The 23,560-nt window shown below is 44.4% G+C and overlaps 1 protein-coding gene across 2 annotated transcripts in view; it reads right to left on the bottom strand.

The window, feature by feature from the left end:
* The window catches only part of NRG2 (neuregulin 2), an 83,431-nt gene that overhangs the window by 5,586 nt on the left and 54,285 nt on the right, over nucleotides 1-23,560 (bottom strand). For both annotated transcript variants that reach the window (XM_042836433.1, XM_042836434.1), the window contains 3 exons: nucleotides 18,433-18,509; nucleotides 1,937-2,039; nucleotides 895-1,018 (listed from right to left, as the gene is read on the bottom strand). In XM_042836433.1, the coding sequence (XP_042692367.1) occupies nucleotides 895-1,018; nucleotides 1,937-2,039; nucleotides 18,433-18,509 (304 nt within the window). The remainder of the gene's footprint in view (nucleotides 1-894; nucleotides 1,019-1,936; nucleotides 2,040-18,432; nucleotides 18,510-23,560) is intronic.

The following is a 23,560-nucleotide window of genomic DNA, read 5'->3' as shown; positions in this document are numbered from 1 at the left end:
GCAGCAGTTAAACCAGGCTGGGTAGGATCCTGGGCAGCCTGAGCTAGTGGAGGTCTTCCTACTCACAGCAGGACAATCGTTAAGGACCCTGCCAACCCTAATCTGTGATTCTACGATTGTGCTTTCTATCAGCAATCAGTGCCCCCTTGTGCATGGCACATGAACCTCTGCACACAGAAAACACTACGAGAGGGCAAAAGGAAGTTTCCAAAGCAAATATTCAGAAGCTGGGAAACTGCAAACCCTCATCCTGGAAGAATACACCTTCAGCTTCAGGTCTGCCTTCCCTCTCCCTTTTTCTGATCCCGTTCAATGTTTTAGTCCTAGCAAGGCACTTAAGCATGTTTAGAACAGGAACACAGAGCTCAATGGGATTCTCACATCTCAGGAGCGGCTGAACGGTTTTCCTGGATCCAATCCTAAATACTCAGACGGGTCTCAATAGAGCGACAGTGGCACCCCACTGGGTTGTCCCACGCTGCAAAGGAGCAGCAGGTGGACAGACGTGGAGCTGTTCAGATCACCACAATGGGTGAGACAGTCACCGTGGTGGCTGAGCCTCTGCTGTGCTAACCCTATTTATTGTGCCATGAAATGAAGCTCGACAGGACAGCGTAATAAGCAGGAAACATTGGGAATGCCTTCCAGGGAGGACACCAGGATCACACCTGTCCTGAGTGCCCTAACCTCATGCTCAGTGTATCAAAGTAAAATGGCAATTCCCTCTAGATTTTGTTTTGGGAAAGGTTTCCATGCAGAATTTCGTGCTTTTGTTCAAGTTGTATTTTGCTTCTCATGCACAGGCACAGGCAGGTGTAAGCATGCAAATCCACATCAAATCCCTGACAGACAATGAGCACTCAATAAAATACAGGGTCTTATGAAAGGTCTTACATCAGCCATTTGGATTTCCTCTGGATCCAAACGCGGATGGCTTGGCCCATTTGCAAGGCTCCTGTTCTGATGGGCATGACACATGTTCTGTCGTAAATGATTATGCATCTGTTTTCTTTGCTTCCTTTAAAAAGGAAAGGAAAAAACTAAATTAGGAGGATTTCTCTCATGAGGCCCAAGTGTCTCTGGAGGAAGCAGATGATAAAGGAGGTAGCAACCAGGTTTTCATTCATCTTTCAGACACTTTTCATGTTTTGACGGTGTTTGTGGACAGCTGTGAACAGGAGGAAGCAAGACATTCAACATTAGCCACTTATGCTGCCTTTCCAAAGAAATGTGAATGTTTTCTGCTATAGGCAATTCACATAGTTGGGTCCAATGGTCTTCAAGACAAGCAAGACAAGCCCCAGGACAATGCAGTGGAGGCAGGGGGAGTGTGGGGCTGGGCACCGAGGAGAGAAGTGGGGAGAAGAGAAAGGAGAACCAGTCCTGGCTTGCCCTTGGTGGCAAGGCTCCTGTCCTGCATTAAGCACAACACAGGAAAGCCTCCCTGGGAGGACATCAACTTCACAAGGCTTCCTGTGTCCTGGGTAATAGTTGGACATTCCACACACAGGTGAGGGGCACATGGGGAGAAGGGTGCTGTCCGATCAGGGGAGGCTGGCCATGAATGAGGTCCCCAAACCTCTTGCTCAATCATCATTGCTTTGGAAGTTCCAGAACTGTAAACAAGTGAGCCCATAGCTCCTGGGCATTAGCCCACTGTGCTTCTGTTGGCTCAGGGGACAGCTTCTCCCAGCCACATGCCATCACCTGGCTTGGATACATGATACTGATTCAGGCGATAAAGAAATGGGAAACTTCCTGCTCACACAGGATGGTTGATGGCTTCATCGGCCTCCTTCAGAGACTTTGCTGGGAATACCACAGCACAGCATCTCCTTAAAACAGCATTTGGGTGAACACCATGAAAGCATGGCACACAATCACTGCCACTCAGAGATCTCTCACCGGTTATTGTTTGTTAACCACACATACTCACTTGGTTTTACAGTAAGCTACCACACAGACGATGCCCACCACAAGCAAGGCAACACAGATTCCTGTGATGGTTAGAACTCTTTTCTGGTAGAGCTCCTCTGCCTCTGCAAATGGAAAGAAAGAAATCAGTTGCAATCAGGCTCCAGCACCACAACGCACCTGGCTGCACAGGACCCAGCACTGCATGAGGGTGAGATGGAGAGTAGGACTCAGCCACACCTCCTACTGATCTGCTGCCCAAACCTGAGGCCAGCTGGCCCAGCCTTGCTCACCCCTCAAGAGCTCCTCAATCCTTTTGTCTCTCTGTAGCTCAACCCTTGCCCTCAGTAGCTCAGCCCTTCTCAAGCACGCTTCTGGCTTTCTCTTCTTTTCCCACAGCATAACTCAGTGACTAATCTCAGAGAGCCCCGTGAGTTTCCTTTCCTTTCCAGCAGATCGCCTTTTCTCAGTAGCTTGGTATCAAAGAAGGAAGCCCTTGAGCGTCCCCCAGCCACCACGTACCAAACATCCCTGTGATGCTCTCCTCACAGCTCTCTGCTCTGACGGACTCAGAATGCCTTTTCCTCGCAGCTGCTGCATGCTCCGGAGTTCGGCAGTGCACTGCACCCACCGAGCAACAGCCCCAAAGCATGCAGGTGCTGGGAGGGACATCCTAAAGGAGTCAAAAAGCAGAACGAAGATGGAAAAGTGATAGCACGTTAGACAAAGAAAAGGAAGTGGAGTAATTAAAATACAGTAACCAACTGCAGTTGTGGATTTTTAATGAAGCCCTAGGAAATGATTAATTCCATTGCACTGGGTAGCCCAGATGCACACACAAAATTCAAGCAGCACGCTGCTGCTTCTTTCAGATTCTGCTATTTGTCACGGACTGCCTTTCAAACCAGGAAAGTCAGTCACTTGCATCAGAACCCAGACCGTGCTAAAAGGCAGGTAATTCATTCCAGTTAATCAAAGCTCCAAGGAAATGGCAGGATATCACCTGCTGTGTGACTGAACCACACCTAGGCAGCAATTGCATGGCTATGGCTACTCCAAAGCAGATGTTCTTCTCAGAAAATCCAGCTACCTTCACTGAGACTAGCAATGGCAGTCTGGTGAATGACTAAGAGAAGGATCTAGTCCACAGCTGCCGTGAGCCTTGTATTTTAGCACCTACAGCCAATGTGCTTGTGTCTCCATACTATGTGTTAATTGTAAAGTCTCCGGGCCTTGTGTCTTCTCTAATATTCACTGAATTTTTCTTTTTTCCATGTTGATCAGGCAAAAAAACTTGTGCCATGGTTGCTGTGCTCGGCGTGTTCCACTGGCACACACTAGATACTTTCAATGGAATACGTGAGCTACAAAAACTATGAGATATAAAACTAGAAGAGAAACAGGTCTGGTTTCAGGTGCTAGCATCAACTAGAAGTAGGGCCAGACTCCAGAAAAAGACCATTGGATAAGTAACAAAGTATTCCAGATAAAGAAATATTTCGACTAATCTCAAATTTCCAATTTAGAAAGGAAAGTGCTTTTTGGAAATAAAATAAAATAAAAATAAAAATAAAATAAAATAAAATAAAATAAAATAAAATAAAATAAAAGTGCTGAGAAAAATGCTTATCTTTGTCTAGCACTCAAAATGGAAATGAAGGAAGAACTGCTAAACCAGGGGCTGCAAATAACCATCCTGACGTGAGGATGCAAAACATCATCAGGAGGGCTTGCTTCATGCCTCTGTTGCAAAGCTACAGTTTAAAGAAATAAATGTACACCCTTCTTGCCTGTGCCCTGGCCTTTGGCTTGATCAGGCTCTCTGAGTGCTGGTGGAGCTCGCCCAGAAGCACGTCCCCCCGTGCACCAGGGCCGTGGGCAGCCAGACCCCAGACTCCGTCTCCGCAGCCGGTGTGAGCAATGACAGAACACAGCTTGTTTGACTGCAGCTGACTGGGCTGCAGCAGTTGCAGCAGCCACCTGCACTGCCTCAGGCCAGAGCGCGGACGGTGCAGGACCTGCTCCTACCAGGGAGGTCCTTCCTGTTCCAGGCATCAGCAACCATGGCAGACAAGTTTTCTTGCTCTTGCACAGGTCTGGGACCTGGCTTACAGCTGGACAGCTATTTCCTTCAGACAGGAACCTCAGAGATTTTATCAGCATCAGAACCAGATAGGGTCATGTCCTGGGTACAGATGGAACTGGGCAAGAATTTAGCTGCTACCCAACTGTATTTCTTCACCAATTACCACAAACAAGGGGGGAAGAAGGACATTTTTCACCATAGATCAATCCGTGGAGCCAATTATTTTCAAAGCCTCTTTACCAGCTGCATCTCTTGCCATAAAGACATTTTTTTTTCAAGTTTAAATCCTTCTGTTTGAATTACGGAAGGGAGAGGGACAAAGAGAGCAAAGCCATCAAAACCATGAAGTGTTTTAGCCTGTTAGCTACCTAAAAAAAATTTCATCCAAGGCTCAAACCCTGGCCTCTGTTCAGGCAGTCATGTGGGCACAGAACTCTAAATGTCTGGCTCTCCTGAACTCCCACCTGCATTGTAAGGGGAATAATTCAGTTCATCAGAAATGCAGACTCAGGTGCTCTTTCCTGAGCTGACAGCTCTGCTGTGTGAAGCAGTGAAGCTGGAGGCTGTGCATCACTACTGCAAAAATGAAAAATTAAATGACCTGCTGTCAGTGATTTAGCTCAGCTCCTAACATCTCATTACAGTTGATGCTTGGTAAAATAGTATCTTCGTGCTGCATAAAATCATCTCGACAAAGACACAGAAAATAGGAGAATGCTTTCTGCAATTCTTTGTTTGGGAAGGTAAGATCCTGGAGCAGGACTTGTCCATTTATGTCTGCGTGCTCTAAAATGCCACATCTTCATCAGCAGCATTGTCACTCTACAGCAGCAAACACTACGAACAAACCATGTTGTGTCACATAATGTCGACAGAATCACAGTCCAGCCATGGGTTCACAGCAACGCATGAGAGTGAGAGACGAATGGCAGAGAAGAGACGACTGCAGACTGGGAACGGGATGTGTGCGGTTCTGTGATGACATTGAGAATGGATGAGGAAAAGGACAAAAGTCAACAAAAAAGGGATGTCAAAAATCCTTAATTTTAACATTTGTTTAAGTGTATTAGTATTAGCAGCACCACTTTCTCTGAAACCGCAAAATGCATTCATTTTCTGCTGCAGGAACAAGCTGCTGGCAATACACACGAGCCTTGGGGGAAAGGCATGCAAAAGCCAGCAGAGACCAACTTCTCCACCTTCAGCTTGTGCACAGCCCTCCGGCTCAGGGCCCCAAGAAGCCAATTTAGCATCCGGAAGTGAAATATTGGTGTCCCCATGTCTCTAGCAAATTGAATTGAAGTATCTTTATGAGAAGATCTGCTCCAGATGGCATTGCTGGGCCAATTTTTTTAAGCTAAGTGATAAAGACAAACCTCTCTGTTCTTGGTGAGCAACCCCTCCCACACTCGTCTGCGCACCCAGGGAAACCTAACCCAGGGATTTGATTTTCCAGGTGCTTACTCCAGAGAGATTTGATACACGTCTGAAAACAGAGTTAGGAGAAAGGAGGAAAAACACTATGACTGTGAGCAATTGGGTAGGAGCAGGGAGTCGCCTGTTTCCAAGAGGCTGTAAGCCAGTGTTTTTCCACGCTTTAGCTTGCCACCAGCTCAGCATCACACTGACTTCCCCGGGCTCAGTGTCTTCTAGAGGAGCTCACCTCCCGTCACATTCCATGGGTCAGTTTCTTCCTGTCAGGAACAGAAGGCAGCAGACGGCCTTTGGGAGGAGGTAAAACCCCCCCTGGCCCTTCATAGGACACAGTGGATGTTAGCGCACAGAACGGCAGCGCTGCAAAAGCCCTAAAACTTCCTAAAAACTCGCCTTCCCCTGCCTGTCCCCAAGTGGTGCCTGCTGGCAGACTTTAGGACTGACACAAACTCTTGCCTTTTGGTTAAAGGCACAGAAGCGTGTCGAATGAGGAGACCATGGTTTGGAACATCTCAGTCGTGCCACACGCACCTGGCCGCTGCTCGGAACAAAGAAAAAAGTGCTGCTAAAAATACACCTGCGTTTTTATCATTTTACATTTCGACTTTGCATTTTTACTTTGTTTTGGTTTTTAATCCAAACATCTGTCTCGGTGCCAGGGAAAAGAACAGAACAGCTGATTTTTTAATCATCCCATTAAAGCCATAAATATAATGTGGGCAGCTCTTAATGGCTTCTGATTAATAAATGAATGGTTGTTCCATACCCTTTAATTCAAATCCAAGATGCTCTGCCAATGCAGAAAGAAGACAAGGAAGAGAAAGAGAAAAAGAAAAACAGGTCTGTCAGAGATCTCTCATACACAAACACACTGTGCAGTTACAGCAGTTAGCGTCTCTGTAGGCTCAGCAGCAGTTACACAGAACACAGTGTATGCTTCAGAGCATTTTAAATTCCCACCAGAGCTTATATCTTATGTAAAGGAAGACCCAAACAAATTGCAGTGGAAGTTAATTATGAATTCTTTTAGTTGATTATGAATTCTTTTGAGATGAGCCATGTTTGTTAGTACCCGATGTGGAATTTACAGGTTAGGCAGGAAAGAAAAAAAAAGAAAAGAAAAAAAAAAAAAAGGTACACTTGTTCTGAAACAACTCCTGACTCCAGACAGGCCAAAACACATAGCGACCGTGTGAACCTGATAACCATTCATTCGCATTCTACAGGCAACATGTGCCCCTGTGCCCGGGGCTGCGCACAAAGCAGCGCGCTCAGCAGACACGTGCAGGCGCTTGCACGGGGCCTGCAAGCACAGCGCTCCTGCCCATGACCTCAGGTCTGGTCTTGGATGCACAATGTCATCTGGCAGCACGGCCTGCTCACCTCCTGCCGGCATGTGCATGGTGAAGCACTGCTCTTAGCAGCACGGATTTGCAGCTGTACCACTGATACTGCAAGTGATTAGTTGCCCTGGCAAAGGTAATGAATCCCTTGCAGATCTAAAAGTGCAAATTGCACTGCAAGCTTCCCTCGAGTCTGTGATCTTCCAAATTTCACTTCTGCTGTGGTTCTGCATTTTTAGAAACGACAAGCATGCCAAAAAAAAAGAAAGAAAAAGCACAAACTGGAGCATCTGCTTTCAGATTCAAATTGGTTACAATTGCGACTGCAGCTCATCTTGCAGACGCACTGCTACGCAGAGCAGGCTTTGTCTAATGAATCAACAGCGCCGTTGTCCAGAACAGGCAACTTTTTTTTTTTTTTTTTTTTTTTTTCTGAAAAAAAAAATCCATTCTTGAATTTCGTTAATTTTCCTGGTACCAGCCTCACTTAAAGACAATTTTTTCCACATAAACATTAAAGCTCTCCATACTTATCATTGCACATAAAAGTGAGCTCTTCTGTTCCAAATCACCATACGGACAAGATTATTTTCAGCTCGGAGATGTCCAGATTGATTTGTTACATTTTCCATACGAATTGCTGTTTGCTGCACATGAAGATTGGTTTGCTATTTCAATGCTGCTCAAAACTTGAGTGTGCGAGAGGGAAATTAGCACTAATCATTATGGAACACGTAAACACTTTTCAGCTAAAGCAGGTTCTTCTCTTCAAATCGGTGCTGATGTTTGTTGGTTGGATAGTTTTGTTTGTTTGTTTGTTTTGATTTTTTTTTTTAAGGGGATTTTGGAGATTCTTTAATAAAATTTGGTATAACTTAAAGGCCACAAAACCAGGCTGATCTCTGCTTCACATCTCACGTTTGTGCAAAACGAATGGAGAACTCTACCATGCATTTCACAGTCACGTCCTGTGGGCTGCAGGAGCGTGGACTCAATGTGGTGGACAGCAGAGAACTGGACACCTTACACCTGTTCTATGCCTTCCGGTTTTCACTGCTAACCTTGATATTTTTCTAGAGCATGTTACCATCATGCAACCTGTTTTACCTGACACCGTGACAACTGCAGATAGAGATACATTAAATTTCATCCAAATATCTATACGGTTGGTATGCTCTTGGCAGTGTACTCCCTAAACATTTGCTCCTTCCTGACAGATCTGCTCTCGTATATACAGCTACAAATGGATGCAATTCAGAACATTCTCACGGTTTTTTGTTAGTGCAAACAGAACTTGAGCCTTCCTGTGGTGCACCCTACAGTAGAACTGCAGGTTCTCAGGGCTCCCCAGTCCCACAGAGCAGACACAGCCAGCTCATGTATTGGATCTTAGCTACAGGTTCCCTGGGCAGCAGAGAAACTATGCAGCTCTGCAGCAGCTGGAAAGCACATACCTGCTTCTACCTGCAAACCTAAGAGTGGCTTTGAATCTGCTTGTGCCCCTGCATCTCAAGTACACAGCTACTCAACACTTCAGATTTTCTCAGTCTCTCATGTGCTGACTGTTCCTCCCTCAGTGCTGCTTAGATGCCACTGTTCAGGAAGACAGTGGACTTCTAAAAACTCAGCCTCTCTTCTGATCTGTGAATTGACCAGGCTGTGCTTTCAGACTTCCAGAAGAAAATTCCCATGGATAAGAAGCCAGCTTGCTTCAAAAGCAAAGGGATTATTGGAGCCATATTAGGTGCTACTAAAATTTCCATCATATCATTTTTTCTAAGCTGCTCCTCTGTTAACAAAGCTACGCAAAAAAAAAAACAAAAAAACAGTTCCAGCACAACAAGATATTACAAGCAAGGTGATGTGTCAGCCTGTTGCAGCTACAGGCATTGCTTCTGTATCACCCATAGCGGAATCCAGAAGGGAGGCACTCACTCCTTTCCCTGCTCAGGAGCTCCTCAAAGTGGCCATGAGGCACGTAAGGCCTTCTGCTGGGACAGCAATGGAGGAAAGACACTCAGAGGAAACACTGTAAGAGTTCTCTGGGATTTGAAAGGTTTGCCTCTTCTGTTAAGAACAGACTGTTCAAAATTATTCAACTGGCTACTGCCCTGAAGCAAATGAGGAGACCTCATCTCTACGAATAAAAGGTGATGCTTCTGCACTGAGCAGAGGGATATCATCTTCATGAACACAGCGCACCACACAGCACGTGACAGATTAATAATGGATCTCCTGGTAACAAGCATGTTTGAGAAAACAAAATTTCTCCTAGAGACAACAATTTATTTTGGTCTGGAGCAAAAAAGTATTTCTGATAGCATTCTATGTTTGAAGGAGTTCTTCTCTTTTTTTTAAGAGACTGATCGGGGAAAGCAATGTATCTTTAAAAGCTTTGAGTCGTATTTGCTGCCAGGTGGAGAAGGTGCTCAACATGGTGTGCAGCACCTGCACCATGTCCTCCAACAATCTGATCAGCCTGCATCTCACACACCCTGGCTGTCTGGCCACTCCATGCTTGTAGAGCTGTTGGCAGTGGGGAAGTATGTTGCATTCCAGGCTTGGGAGCTGCCTCTGGGATAGCTGTAATCAAATGAATCCCATCTATGCAGACAGACTAATGCATGCTAGAACTCCAAGGCCCTCAGGACAAGCTCCAATGCAATCAATATATAGCCAGAGGCTAGCACACAAATCAATTACTGTGGGACAGCACTCAGCTCTACATATTATTTTTCTTGTATCATCAACCTTCTATCTGAACTCCAAACAACTCCAAGGCCAATGACAAGTAGCTATGGCTCAGCACCCTCACCTGAGATTTCCCAAACCATTTGAAACAAGGACAAGTTTATTGAAAAATCATGTCACATTTATACCTGTTGAAGCTTTCTGGAAATGTTGAGCTTGAGATAGAATCCATTCTTCCTCAAGCAGCCGTCAGTGTAAAGGAAAGAGTATCTAGTTGCCCCTTAAATGCATTACTTTGCAGTATTTGTGTTATTGCTTGTGCCTATAAGCTATACTAGACTCTTCTGTGTTGATCCCAAGGGAGACCACACTAGTAGTCTGGAAATATTCTAATACCAAACTGCTGTAAACATGAGAGAAGGCCATCCAACAGAGAAAAGCAGCAAGCATGGGAGAACTGAAGATGGGAAAAAGGGAAAATACATGAAAGATGACAAAAATGTTTCATTTTCATGCTTTTCATTTCAGCTTCAGCACATCTGTGTGGGATTAAGATTGGATCCCATCCCAGACCGGTACCACTCAGCTGTTCCAAGCAGAGCTTACTGAGCATCCAGGTGATGCACGGATCTTGTACTGGATTCCTCCAGGGAATAAAATTTAGCTGAAGTGGACCAAAAGCAAAAATCCAGTTGGATTTAGGTGCTCTAAGTAGGACAAGTACGTTATGGACCTATTGATTTTTTCTTGTTGGGCAGAAGACTACCTGATGCGTGGAGACTTTGTGACTATGTTATGTTCTAGAGCGTGTTTCATCTCCTTCAAATGATCAACAGAAAAAACCTTTTAAAATAAAATATCTTTACATGAGTAAGAATTCAAGACAAGATGGGTGTCACTGAACTGTAGATTTATAGAATGATTAAGAAAGATAAAAGACTTAGCAAATGGCTGTGCCTATGTGAACTTCTGGTTGCTTAAGAATTTGGTTAAGATCTCTAGCTATCATACACGTCATTCCATCCCAAACCCCCCAAACCCAAGCTCCCTGAGCTCTCTGAATCACATAGCATGCTCAGGGCATGAAGCAAAGTGGAGTAACTTCTGAGGACCAGAAAGATTACTACTAATAAACTGCACTGACAAGAGAATCGTTGAATCACAGAATCATTAAGGTTGGAAAAGACCTCTAAGATCATCAAGTCCTTCCATCAACCCACCTCCACCTTGCCCACTGTTTCCTGTATCCTGGCCTAGGCTTCCTCCAGGATACATATGGGAGCAGTGCCATGATGCTGGGAACCAAGGGCACTGCACATGATTTAAGGGCTGGACATTGCATGAGCTCTCTCAGTAGTCAATGAACTTTCCATGAACCTTACAGCCATTTAGTTTGTCCAATGCTGTATGAATAAAAATGACTGGGTGGCCTCAGGAGTCCAGATATGTAACAGTAGTGTACCGACAAGTTTCTGTGGATTAGCAAGTAATTAACTTTAGGAGATCCCCAAGGGTAACCTGTACTGCAGTCCAGGGTAGGGGAATAATCCTGTTACGATAAACCACAAACACCCTGTTATTAGCCAGCCACACCACAGAGTAGTAATTACACTGTAATTAAGTGGTCTGAAGCTATCATGTTATTAAAGGGAAGCTGAGGAATGTTTCTGGAATTAGAAATATTGCTTCATACTGTTTTAGGGTTCAGATGAGTGAGAGATTAAGTAGGAAACAGAAAGGTAGGTTAAAAAAAGAAGGAAGTGTTCTCCTGATTATCATTCTCATATTGCAATCAGCAGGTACAAAACTGTTGCTGCATGAATGAAGAGAGAAGCTGAAATTCAGGTCTACACCTTCCATTAGTCCCAGAAGAGTGCAAAGTGGGGTGTTCATCCATCTACTCCAAGAGACACCACGTCTGTGTGAGGTGGCGATGTGAGGAGTAAGCTGAGAAACTTACAAAGTAGACAGCGGGGAGAAGACAGCCTGATCCAGACACTGCAACTAGAAACAGTTATTGTTTTCTGGCTGGAAGTGGTCTATGAAATTAACTTCCTCATAAGAATGACTGGAGGGAAGGCTCAGATGTCTGGTCTGCAGGAAATATTTCATGATAGCATAGAAATTGTGCTGCTGAGATCGTTACATGGATCATACCCAGAGACACTGCAGTGCGTGGTTAAGAACATACGGTGGTTCTCATCTTGGAAATGCCCATTTTTGTCAGCTATTCTTGGTAGGAATCTGTAATGCCTGTAAGGGAATGTCCTGACACACACAAAAATGATCAGGAGGTACACTAAACTCTGATGGCTACAGTTAGGCAGCCTAGGAGACACATAAAGCTGGGCACTCAGGATGATCTTCCTATCAGTGCTCACTGCAAGCAGACACGACAAGATAGTCTGCATCTGCAAGACACTGACTTCTCAGATCAAGTTCTTCTCATGCGTAGTTCCAGATGACTACACTGAGTGCCATGCAGCAAGTGCAGTGTCTTGCTCCTCTTAGGAAGCCCTGTTCTCCCAGGGAGTAGCAGAAAATGCTGCTCTGCACTTCCCAAGCAAGCTAGTGCGAAGACTCCAACTATGAATTAAAATCAAATGGTAAAGAAACCAATATGGAAATATGGGATAAAAGTGGAGAACATGCTAGATTACATCAGATAAGGATATCAGCTCTGTTCTAGGATGTTTACTGGCAGGCTACAGACTTCAGCTTTAATTAGAAAAAACGGAAAATAGAAAATGAAAGTATTTCACTAAATGTGTGTATGGTAGGGCATTTCTCCTATTGATCAGTGACAATGACTTTGGGAAATGAATAAATAGCAACATTAAGATTTAATTTCAGATTCTACAGACAAGAGATTGGCACAGATATTAAACTACATCCCAAATTTTTAAATTATTCCATAAATCTCAGATGGAAAAAATCCAAATGTGAAGACTTAGGAGAAGTGCTGGCATTAACAGCGTTTAACTTTCAGTATCTCTGTGCCTTCAGAAATAAAATAGCTGCCAATGTGTTTTACAAGACCTTTACAACCAGCCAGCGCACGGCCTGCTAATTTACTATTAAACATCAGCAGGGTTTCACAAAGGCCTGAAAAGCTTTTGGAGAAGACAAAGCTAAACTAGTGTTGGTCTGATGTACAACAGGCAGATATGAAATTCTGTTGTCAGCACCACTTTAAAAATAAAGCATATTTCTGAAATGAAAGGATGACTTCAGACAAGCTGCTATCTTCTGGAAATTGCTGCAGGATACAGTTGTGCCTATGAAGCTGGGCCCAGGAGAGTGTGGTCAATTCGGTGAGTCTCCAGAATGCGCTGGAAAGTCTCACATCAGAGACGTCCTGACCTTTCTTGTGGTGTTACTGAACTTTTCACCCACGTGGGCAAGCAGAGATGAAGATCTGCCTGCAAAGGCAAAGACCACAACCCTAGGAGGTCCTCTGGGAGATGTGATTGCAAAGTAAGAGAAGTGAAAAAGAAGGGATTCTAAGCAGATCAAAAGGTTCTACTACGCAAGTGTACTGCCAGGGTGAGAACGCTCCAACATCGCTTGTTTTTTCTTCCAGGGAAGCTGTGTGCTGAAGAACACCAGCAAGAAAGAAGTGGGAAAATATGCGTACCTAATTGCTTAAAAAATGAAACAGGGACAAACAGCAGTATTTTCGTACTGTCCCTAAAATAATATGGTCCTCTAAAATAAAAGTGAGGACTGAGAGGAGCCATTTTTATAGGTGTCCCATTACAGGGAAATCACAGTTCCATGCAAACCCAGCTACTGTCCAAGGAAAGAATCCCCTTGCATGGAATGCCCACAGGCTTCAGGCTCTGCTCTGGTGTCAGCAGACACTGGACAGTCACATGTGAAAGCAGAATTCTGGTCCCAAGCTCGGAGCTGTTAATCTCAGAATAGATTTTGCAACCACTGAAGTTGCAAAACAGTCCCTGGTTACTAGTGATATGGATTCACTAAGGCTGTGGCTGAACAGCATGATCTGAAATTTCACTTTCACTAGTGCAAGGACAGCCACACAAAGACACGTGTGATCTCTCATGCAGCTCCTCCTGCACTCAAGGCTCTGGGAGAGACCTCTGACAGCTAAACCTATGAATTCATGCTCACCACCCTCAGCTCCTCTAAAGGATGGGACTCTCATCTCGATGCCAGCATTGCTGTTAAATTAGCTATATCCACACGCTTGAGTGCCAGCAGGTATATAAAGGTATACCAGAAAGGTAGCCCAGAGCACAGAATTAGATTTTGACCTCTAACAAAGATGTCTGAAAACTCACTGAAAAAATAATGAGGGTCTGGCTTCATTGTTGTTGCAAACAGGGGGGGCATGAAGAAAGAGGGGTCAGAAGAAGAGTTCATGACGTGAACTTGGGCTACTGGTATGGCTGATTCCTCTTCCCCTGCACACTGCAATCCCAGTGGCAGGGTCAGGGAGGATTTCTGGTTTAGGACACATTCTGGAGTTATGGGCTCTCAGCTCTGTAGTTTCATCAGAGATAAACCACAAGTACGAGATCTAACTCCTGAAACTAGCCTGTGGTATGACTTCACAGAACATCTGTATGCATACACCACATGTACAATGCACTACATTAATTATATCTGAAACTGTAACTGCGTGGAGACAGAAATACGCCAAATTTGATGTGAAAAATATCTCAGTAAGATGATTTAGTGACTCAGAATCCGTGGAAATAATTCTCTGTGTTCTCATTTACCAGGGCACTCCTCTCTTGTGGAGCAATTGCAGACTGTCCACAGCAATTACTTCCTCTTCAGTCAAAATTAAATATTTCTTTAATGTCCCTCGGTTATATTTTATAGCCTCTCTAAGGCTACTTAAAGCCTTACATGATTCTCCAACCCTGATCTGTCAGTTTCATATACGTGGATGGAGGAGAGTGCAGAGACCCATTGAGATCAGTGGAATTTCATGTAAGCATAAGGGGTCTAAGCAGACTTCAGGCAGCATCAGGGCAATTATCTTCTTCTCACGTATGCACCTTTCACCTTTTTTCATCTTAGTGAATGCGCAATTATTTTGACATTCCTCTTCCCTTGTATCTTCTGGTGGGTTTTCTGTGACAAAATCACAGAGTGACAAAGCCATCTGTCATACTGCCATAAACCTGACCTATGATAAACAAGATAAACCTTTTGAGTCTCCTTCTAAGTCTTTGCCCAGGCTTACTAGATGCGTGATACTAAGTGTCAGTGTCTGGAACACCTACATCTGTGCTGGTGCAGCTTAGCAGGTCACTGCCCATCCGCTGGTCATCAGCTGTCTGTATGTGCTCAGCCACTGCTCCACACAACAAATGTGTCTGCTTACAGCACCTAAGGTATGAGTCTTGCTGAAGCAGATCATCAGGGAGACAGCAACCGACACCAGCAGGCTGCGAGAGGTGTCTGCTCAAAAATGCCTCCTTGCTGGGCCAGGACAGTGTTGTCTGTTTGCACAATGCATCCATTTGTGCAGATAAGTAGCTGCTCTAGCATAATTCTCTTTTTTTTTTTTTTTTTCCCTGTAGAATCTCCACACATTTCCTGGTATATTTGCATGACAATGCAAGCAAAATGAAATGTACACTCCTTACAAGCAGATAGGAACCAACCACTGAGATTATCATTTGACTTCAGCTGTTGCAAATTCCTACCAAGGGTAAATGCTATTCAGTCAAATAAGGGCTGACTCAGGACAGAGTGGGATGTCTCCAAGATATCCCAATAATACAATTCACAGTGAGTTCCTCTGTACCAATCTATTAGAAAATAGCAATAGTGTGAGCACAACATAGGAAAAAAGACCATCTTGAACATTTTCAAACACTGGGGTACATGCACAGAATGTGTCTGGCAGTGGGCACTTGGTCTTGTGCTTTTAATAGCAACACAGAACTGTCACACACAAGAAAACCAATCTAAATACAACTTTCATCTTTGTAACTATACTAATTTAGCAGGAATTTCTGATAATCAGGGGAAAAGAAACCTTCAAAGCAAACTTCCAAGCAGACAATGAGAACCACTGGACAACGTTTTGGTTTTTTTCCTGTGCAAAATCTGACTAAGGGTTCAAACTGGTGAGACAGGAAGCTGCACCCAGAAGGAAGATGCACAACATCCAGCACGATGCTGCTAAGATGGCAAGCATCTCTTGCTGTAGCCCAAACGCAGCTAAGTGTCCGCCTCATTGTTTCAGAACCGGGTATTAAATGCAGTTTACTTTGCAGAGGCTCTGTCACAGATTTGGGATATACCTACAGAATGTGTGTTATTTAATGTTTAAGTTAAAGAGGCAGGACCCTTCCATCTAGGCCTGAAAACCTAAAACACTCCAAATATATTCAATACAACACCGGAGTAGGTGTCATTACTTACTATTTAAGTATCTGTCAAGTGCTGGCAGTGTTCTCAAAACAACAATCAGGTCAGAGCTCTTTTATTTCCAATGGAAATGACTGAACTTCATTCAAAGCATTTCAAATTTTGACCTGTCGGAACCCATATGGGACGAAGAACAGAGCGAATTAGAGAGCAACAGCAACTTCTACTGTGCCCTAATTATTGTTTGAAGTAGAAAGTAAGCACTCACACAACCCAGACTCAAGTGAAATGCCTTTCCTAATTGGAAGAATGGCAAGTTCAGTGCATTCTTTGCTGCAGTATAGCTGCTACGTATATTACCCAACTGTGACCTGAAAGTGAAAACAGCTATAAACACATATGAATCATCTTAGATGATTTTTATCCAAGTTCAGACAGGCAAGCTGGTTTGTTAAACTGTTTTTAACTTACTATCCTGTGGTTAAAAAAGAATAGAGGTAAGAAATGTGTCAGTTTTAAAGCTGGCACTGTTCCTCTAACATATAAATAAAACTTAAACAAATCTCTCATTCCCATAAAAATCTGGATTCTGCAGGCTGGGGTTAAAATGCATGCTGTTTCCTATCGCTATTAATGTTCTGAAAAAGCACTTTTCTGACATAGAACTCGTGTTCACCCATTTTGTTTTTGCAGCACAGTAGCAATAACACCTAACTGTGTGGGACATCACCTCATGAAGCACCCTACAAATCAGATTCAGCAGGTGAGTGTCCCAATATTGTCTGCAGCTGGGATCCCTGACACTATGGGATCCAAAGTGGAAAAGAAACCCTTTTGTATCGGGTTAAATATGAAAACAGAATTTTTGGTGAGTCATTGAAAAAAAAAAAAAAAAAAAAAAGCCTTACTTAGATGTTTTATCTGAAAAAAATAAACCAATGGAGGTTTCAACTTTGGAAGTTAATCTGGAACAAAAGGCAATGTAAAAAATCAAGCTGTCCCAAGGGCTTCAAAGCCCATTAATGTCTTGCCTGTATACTCTGTAGAAGAGCTTAATGCAAGCCCTAGCCAACTATTAGTATGTGCTAATGAGACTCCTGCTACTGCCAGTTCAGGACAAGGACTGCAGGATTCCTTAAGGAGAGGTAACAGAGGCAATACTGACAATCAAGGAGATATCATGGAGAGGTCTTTCTTCCTCTGGTTCCCACTAATTAAGGCCTCTTCTGTGGCTTTTTTCAAAAAGCCTCTCTTTAAAACCACCATTTGTTGTGGTCCCAATGGCTAGCACAGAGACAGGGTGTACACAGAGGTCACACTGCTGTAAATGCAGGCTCAGCCCTGAATCACATTTCAGGTCAGACCTTACCCACACAAGGACCCCTCTGGTGCTGGGACACAGTCTGAATATCAATCGGTCAAAAACTACCTGCAGTGAACAAAATGAACAAGCGAGGCATCTCTGGAGACGCAGAGAACATAAGAGCTGAGAACTAGACACTGGGAAGGCTTGTAGGGTACTTACATTCACTGCATACGAAGTTAAGGGATCAGTCACTGTAGTTAGACACCACCCCACATGCACGGCTGTCCAACCCACGAGGAGAGATGGGAACATCTCTGTGTCCAGGATGGATATGGTTGGAGACGCCTAATCAGCAGTTTTTGTCCATATGCTGCATGGCATCGCAGGGAGGAAGCCCTGAGACCATGGCAGTGTCCAACATGGTCTTTCGTACTCCAGGCATGCATGCTATGTTCTGCCCTACCTGGGGCCATCCTCTTACAATCTCATTTGAACAGCATTTAATGCTCAGTTTAACTTCTGGAAACAAAAAACACATCCTCAGCACAGGGGAAATTTCAGTACTGCCCTCATTGTGTTTTCTGCAGTTGGTACAGAGAGACTCACACACCCAAACTGCAAGAGTCGTAGGAAAAACACAGATCTCTTGCACTGCACCACAGTCTGTGTTGAGACAGCAGTGCCAGCAGATACAGTTTATCACGCAAGACTGTTCTCACACAGCACACCACAATAACCTCGTGCCTCAGTTGTGTTTTGCATGAAAAGAGCAAGCAACTTTAAATTCAATCAGAAATCATTCTAATAAATGGGAAGACAGCAACAGCCCAGGTTCTCCTCTTGGCAACGATCACAGCTCCTCTTAAGGGTCAAGCAGAGCTGGGAGTGCACAAGACTGGAAGAGGGCTGTTGGAGAACAGAAGAACCTGCTTTAAGGACATGACACAGAGCTACAATAACCAGGGAGAGAGAGAAGTAGAAAGAGACATACTGGAGAAGCTGACCATTGCGAAATGCTGACACCGGTCTCCTGTGAATTCGATCGGACACCTACCGAAAGAAAGAAAACCAGAAAGAAAGAAACAAGATAGCAAAATGACACCCAGACAGAGCAAACTGAGGCCCCTTTCTGATCCCTTTCACAACTCCTATCTGTCTGCTTTCAGCCTGTGCCCTTACCTGCAGCCCTAAGCCCTAGCCCAAAGCTGACACCAAGAGCCATCCCTGACTAGACCACTCTACATCCACGCTGTGCCCAGGAGGTTTTAAGTAGTGTGGTGTGTGTTTGTCTTCAAACATACTTTGCTTAGGGTCTGGCATGTACAATCGCAAAGGCAGTTTCTCCAAACATCTCTGTCCGAAGAATCCATTTGGACATCTGGAGGGGAAAAGGGGAGAAATCACAGAACATGTCTGGCACCATTCTTGAGGCTAAGGTCAAAAATAAAAAGTGCATTGTGATGAATGGAAAAAATAAATGCTTCACGCGCGTATTTACTTTCTGCTTTGCTTTAACAACATTAGCACTGCAGCTTTTTTCTAGGCCTGGATCTTCAAGCCACCAGCAAAACCCCTTCTTTCTTTCTCTGCCTGCCTCCTACCTTCTGACCTGCTAGAAGCCCAGATGGTAGGAAGATTGAGATGGATGGGATGCTACTTGCAGCCACTATCTAGACAAGACTGGCAAGGAGCACCACAGAGCGGTGAGCAGCTGCTCAGGCAACAGCAAGCGTTGTGTGGGGCAAGCATCTTCGTGTTACTGCCCCTGGAAGGACTCACAGAGTGCTCCAGGGAGAATGGCTGTGTTGCTGTTAGAGAGAAAGCATGTGCAGAATCTCTGTGTTAACAGAGAGAAAGGGACAGAGAAGAAAGCTGAGCCAGAACAGACCTCATGCGCTGCCCGGCTGCAAGGCTCTGGCAGGCTATCCCAGTCACCACGAGGAGATGGGCCGGGATGTGCCAGCTCACGGGGCTGGAAATTGATGGGAGCTCAGCAGCGGGTGGCCAAACACCTCTCTCCCTGGAGCCGATCTCCCTGCCTTACTTCATATCTTTCAGCATGACTTCTTGGACAGTCCCTCTACGTTTATCCCTACCTTTCTCCACGTCCCGTCCCTGCCTGCCTACCGCACCCTTCTGACCAAGCTCTCTGAGCTCCATAGGTTTCTTCATAATATCAAGCATTTTAACAAGCTTTCCAACTTCTTAGAGCAAGCAGTGCTGCGGGCTTTGCGTCTTGTTGTCAGACTTCCCTCAACCTCGACTGCCCATCCCTCACCAAGGCCTCAGGTCCCAGCTGGCCTACAAAGAGCCCAAAATGCTCATCAGAAGCAAGGACCGGAGCCCTGAAGCGGAAGCAATGGCTTAACTCCTGGCCTATCCAGTGTGAGGGACAGCAGGCAGCTAGAGCAGCCTCAGCACAGAGCCAGGTGAGCGGGCCCCGTGTGCACAGCCGGCTGGTGGAGTGAGACGGGCCCAGGTCCCAGTGCAAGTCCCAGCCCTGCAGGCGCGACCCAGTCTGCGCAGGGCACCAGTGTCTGCTCCCAGTCTGTGGCACAGCACAGAGAGGAGGAAGCGATGGTTTCAAACCCTGCGATGTCTAATATGATCAAAGCTTTGCAGTTCAAAAGAGTGTTGGCAGATCAGTTCTGTGCTGTTGCTCAAGGGCTACAGTAGCATTTGTTCTTCTTGCCAGATTTACGTTTAGATGGCATGTCATTGATACGCAACTTCAGCGGCAATAAAGGAAGCCAAGGAGAGGAACTCCTGTTTCTTTCTACTTAATGGAACACAGGCAGCGTTTTTCAGCAATTATTTATTTCTCATGTGAAGAGAAATAGAGAGGGAGAAATGAGGAAAACTGTCATTTTCAGTAGTTCTCCCTCATCGTGAACACACACAGGTAAGAATCATGACATGGAAGGGGGTGTGACAAGCTCCCAGTAAAGGCCCTAGGGCACAAAATGCAACTGTCAGGCCAGCAAGGATACAGACTTCTCTGAGCTGAGGCTCCCCTCCAAATGCGAGAGGTGAGGGTCAGTGAGGACTTGGAAAGAGCTTGTTGGCTGAACTCGAAGAAGTGCCACATGGCTGGTCACAAGGCAGGCCAGAGCAAAAAGATCTCTCAGCTCTGGCACGGTCGTGACTGGTAGAACTCACCTCATGCACAGAGGTCTAACCTCTGCCTGGAGACCTGTACTGATGTTCTTAGGGAAAAGCCTGCGGTGCTTGCTGGTACGCTAACACATCACTGTCACAGGTTCCTAAAGTAGCTCATCGAGGACAACCAGCTCCTACTCAGGGTGAATTCTGATGCTTGGGACTTACAGATACACCTCTGAATGCTGCATCATCCAAGGTGTACAAGATATAGCTAACAAAAGGCTATGTGATTTCTCCATGCCATATACTGTCCTTTTCCATTTTGTACCCACAGCTCCAAATCTGTCTGTCTTTCCTCTAAGGAACGAATTTCCCAGTTCTCAAAGGTAAGGTGCCCACATCCAGGGGACATTTCAGTAGTTGTCCCTCTCAGAAGAAAGTTCTGAAAGGGCCTGCATGACTGAAGTGGCTTTTACAGTCAATTTCATGTTGGTTTTTGTTGCAGTTTTGGTATATATGCACACTGAGCAAAGTTGGGGCATCCTCACTGCTCATAACCCATTTTATTTTCTGTTTGGGTCCTGTGTTAACATATCCACATAACCTGCATGGCTCCAACCTGCGTGAGGGGTGCTTAAGGGCACAGCTCTGCATGAAGCTTCGCTGCGCTCCCTAGACATACAGGGGTTCCTCAGTGCCCATGCTGCTTCTGAAACTGGAGATTTGATTCCTTGGTCAGGCAAATATCTTTGAAGAACATTACCCTTTTTTTTTTTCATTAAATGTGATTCTTGGATGTTCATCCTGGAGTCCAGGAAAGGTAAGCGTAGTGGTTATGTCATTTCAAGTCAGGGTGCCAGCTCCAAGGATTATCATCAAAAGGCCTATTGACTTTCCTTGTGATGAAGAAGAGGAAGCTGGTACTGGGAGTAGAGTGAAGATGCCCTGCTGGCAATCAAAGAGGCAATTTGGTGATGAAGACTCACAAGAACAGCCTGGTGAAGCTGATTTTAGAGAAGCCTTTAAAAGACTGCACTGGAGTTTGAACAAAGCAGGCAAAACAGATGTCGCCTTCCCAATCATTTCTTAAGTTAATTCATCATCACTGACACTCAAGAAGTCAATGTGTAGTCTTCAAGACATCCGGTTTAGCTTAGAATGTTCTGGCTATTTGTCTGTGATCTGAGATTCAGTTCATGTGTGTGCCGTGGGCACCCTGGAGGGAGGTCATGAATGAAGCAGGTGTCTTACCCAGCCAAGGAAACAGACATTTTGTCAGAAGGGAGCTAAAACTGCCTCAGATGCACATTTGCAAGATTTCAGCCATGGCTAGAACTTGAACGTGACTGAAGTTGCATGCCACTAAGGAAAGACTGAAAATCAATTGAAAAATGGTGGAAGAAAATAAAACCCAGAAAAACAAATTGGTGAGAAATGAAAAAAAACAGAACAGAAATGTGTCAAACAAGCTTTGATGCCATGACAGCTACCATATAGTCCATCCTTAGATCTCAGCCGTCAGCTTAGCGTGGGAGGGGAAAAGAACTTTCTAGATAGAAGGCAATAGATAACAGTCATCTCCCTGTCTAGGACAGCTCAGGCTTTTCATCTTTAGTTGTTAGTGAATCAGCACAAGAAAAAGTGACAGAAAAGTAGCTCTCATAAACACGAACACCTTTTGTCACCTCCCATGCTGTCAAAATGATGTTCTTCCACAGTAATCCCATGCAGAAGGTGTGCATTATGAGACTGCCACAAATGCAGTTCTCTCTCCTCTGGGTCCTGATTTCCCAGATGTAAGCTTGCTGGCAGCATGAGTGACCAGGATAACTTTGAAAGTTATGCACTGCCCATGGTCCCTTGTTTGTCTGATACTCCTAGGCTGGTGAATGTGAAGATTTGTTATTTATTATCACTTTTCCAGCTGTGACACCTAGGAAAGAAATTTCCAGCTTGCACAGCACATGAGTGTCCCACTCTAGACAAGCAGAGCAAATGGAAGGCACCCTTTCTGCATGCAGAATCTTCTGTTTCCTGTATTACAGGTCTGTGGGCAGCTCCTCTTCAGTAGCTAAACTTAAGATCTGAGTGACACACCTGAAAGTTAAGGCTTCCTAAGACCAGAAGTCATGCAATGGTCTTTTATCACAGCATCCTTCTTCCTACACATCTGACTCTAGCCAGGTGATTTGGGCTGGTTATGCCAGCAGAATGAATGGCGGACCGTTCCTTCAAATAGTATCTTTGGACTCCTTAGTCCACTCCCCAGCCTCGCAGAGGCCCAGCATGCTCCTTCTTTTGAGAAGGGAAGTGGGTAAAGTTGTGCCTGTAAGAACAGCTTTGCAAGGCTTGTAAGGCTGCAGGAACGCTTCAAAGACAGCACCTTGCCTCCTACTAGCCTGTGTGAAGAATACCAAGACTGCCTTGCTTGACTTCATCCCTCTGCCTAATTTTAAATGAAAATTAAAAACAACTTTCCACTTGCTACATACCAAACTTTCCTACTTGCAAATGCTATCAACAAAACTGGCCAGGAATTTTTCTATTTAACTTGTGTTGTTGCTGGAAAACATTCAGTATGTTCAGTCAGTTTTGACCAGTTCCTTGAATTACTGAGATTTTTTAGTTTTTTTTTTTTCTCCACATTTAAAAAAATCCATAAAGGTCTCTCCTCTTGAGTTCAGGATGAATTTCAGTTAATTTACATGGTAAAAATATGCAATCATCAGCCAAATAAAGCATCTCAAAAATTACAAACCAAAATAGTTTAAACGATTCATTGAAAAATTTTGTCACTTTACCTTGAAACAGGGCAGAGCAATGACTATTGTTGACTATTATTATTTAATTATTAATCAAACAAATAATTAAAATAATATTCCTGCTGGGAGCACAGCTGTTGACCTAAATCTTGCAAGCGTTGCTCCATTTCCTTTACACCCTCATTTATGCCAAATGTGGTAGCTCTCATAATGCAATCTGTGCTACAAAAAAATAAAGAAGCAGGTGCATCAAAATAACAAGATAAGGAGAAGCTGTAGCAGAAGGACACAATGCACTGATAAAAGGAAATGAAGAAATGTCTCAAGCATGTTGTTTATTTGTGCAAAGGGCAGAAAAAGAAGACAGTTCTGTCATTGTCCCCTGACCAGTCCCAGATATCAGGCTCTTAGAGAGCCACAAAACACTTGGACTCCACAAGACCACTAATGAGTAGAAAAGAAAGCAACCAGAATAAATGCAGAGGCCTTATCCAGAGCATTTATTATCTTATCTAATATATCTTATCTTATCTTATCTTATCTTATCTTATCTTATCTTATCTTA

The sequence above is a fragment of the Centrocercus urophasianus genome, unplaced genomic scaffold (genome assembly GCF_019232065.1).
Source record: "Centrocercus urophasianus isolate 14NV4802_14NV808 unplaced genomic scaffold, USGS_Curo_1.0 seq_60, whole genome shotgun sequence".
In the NCBI taxonomy this organism is placed as follows: domain Eukaryota; kingdom Metazoa; phylum Chordata; class Aves; order Galliformes; family Phasianidae; genus Centrocercus; species Centrocercus urophasianus.
This window is presented reverse-complemented; position numbering and strand designations above follow the sequence as displayed.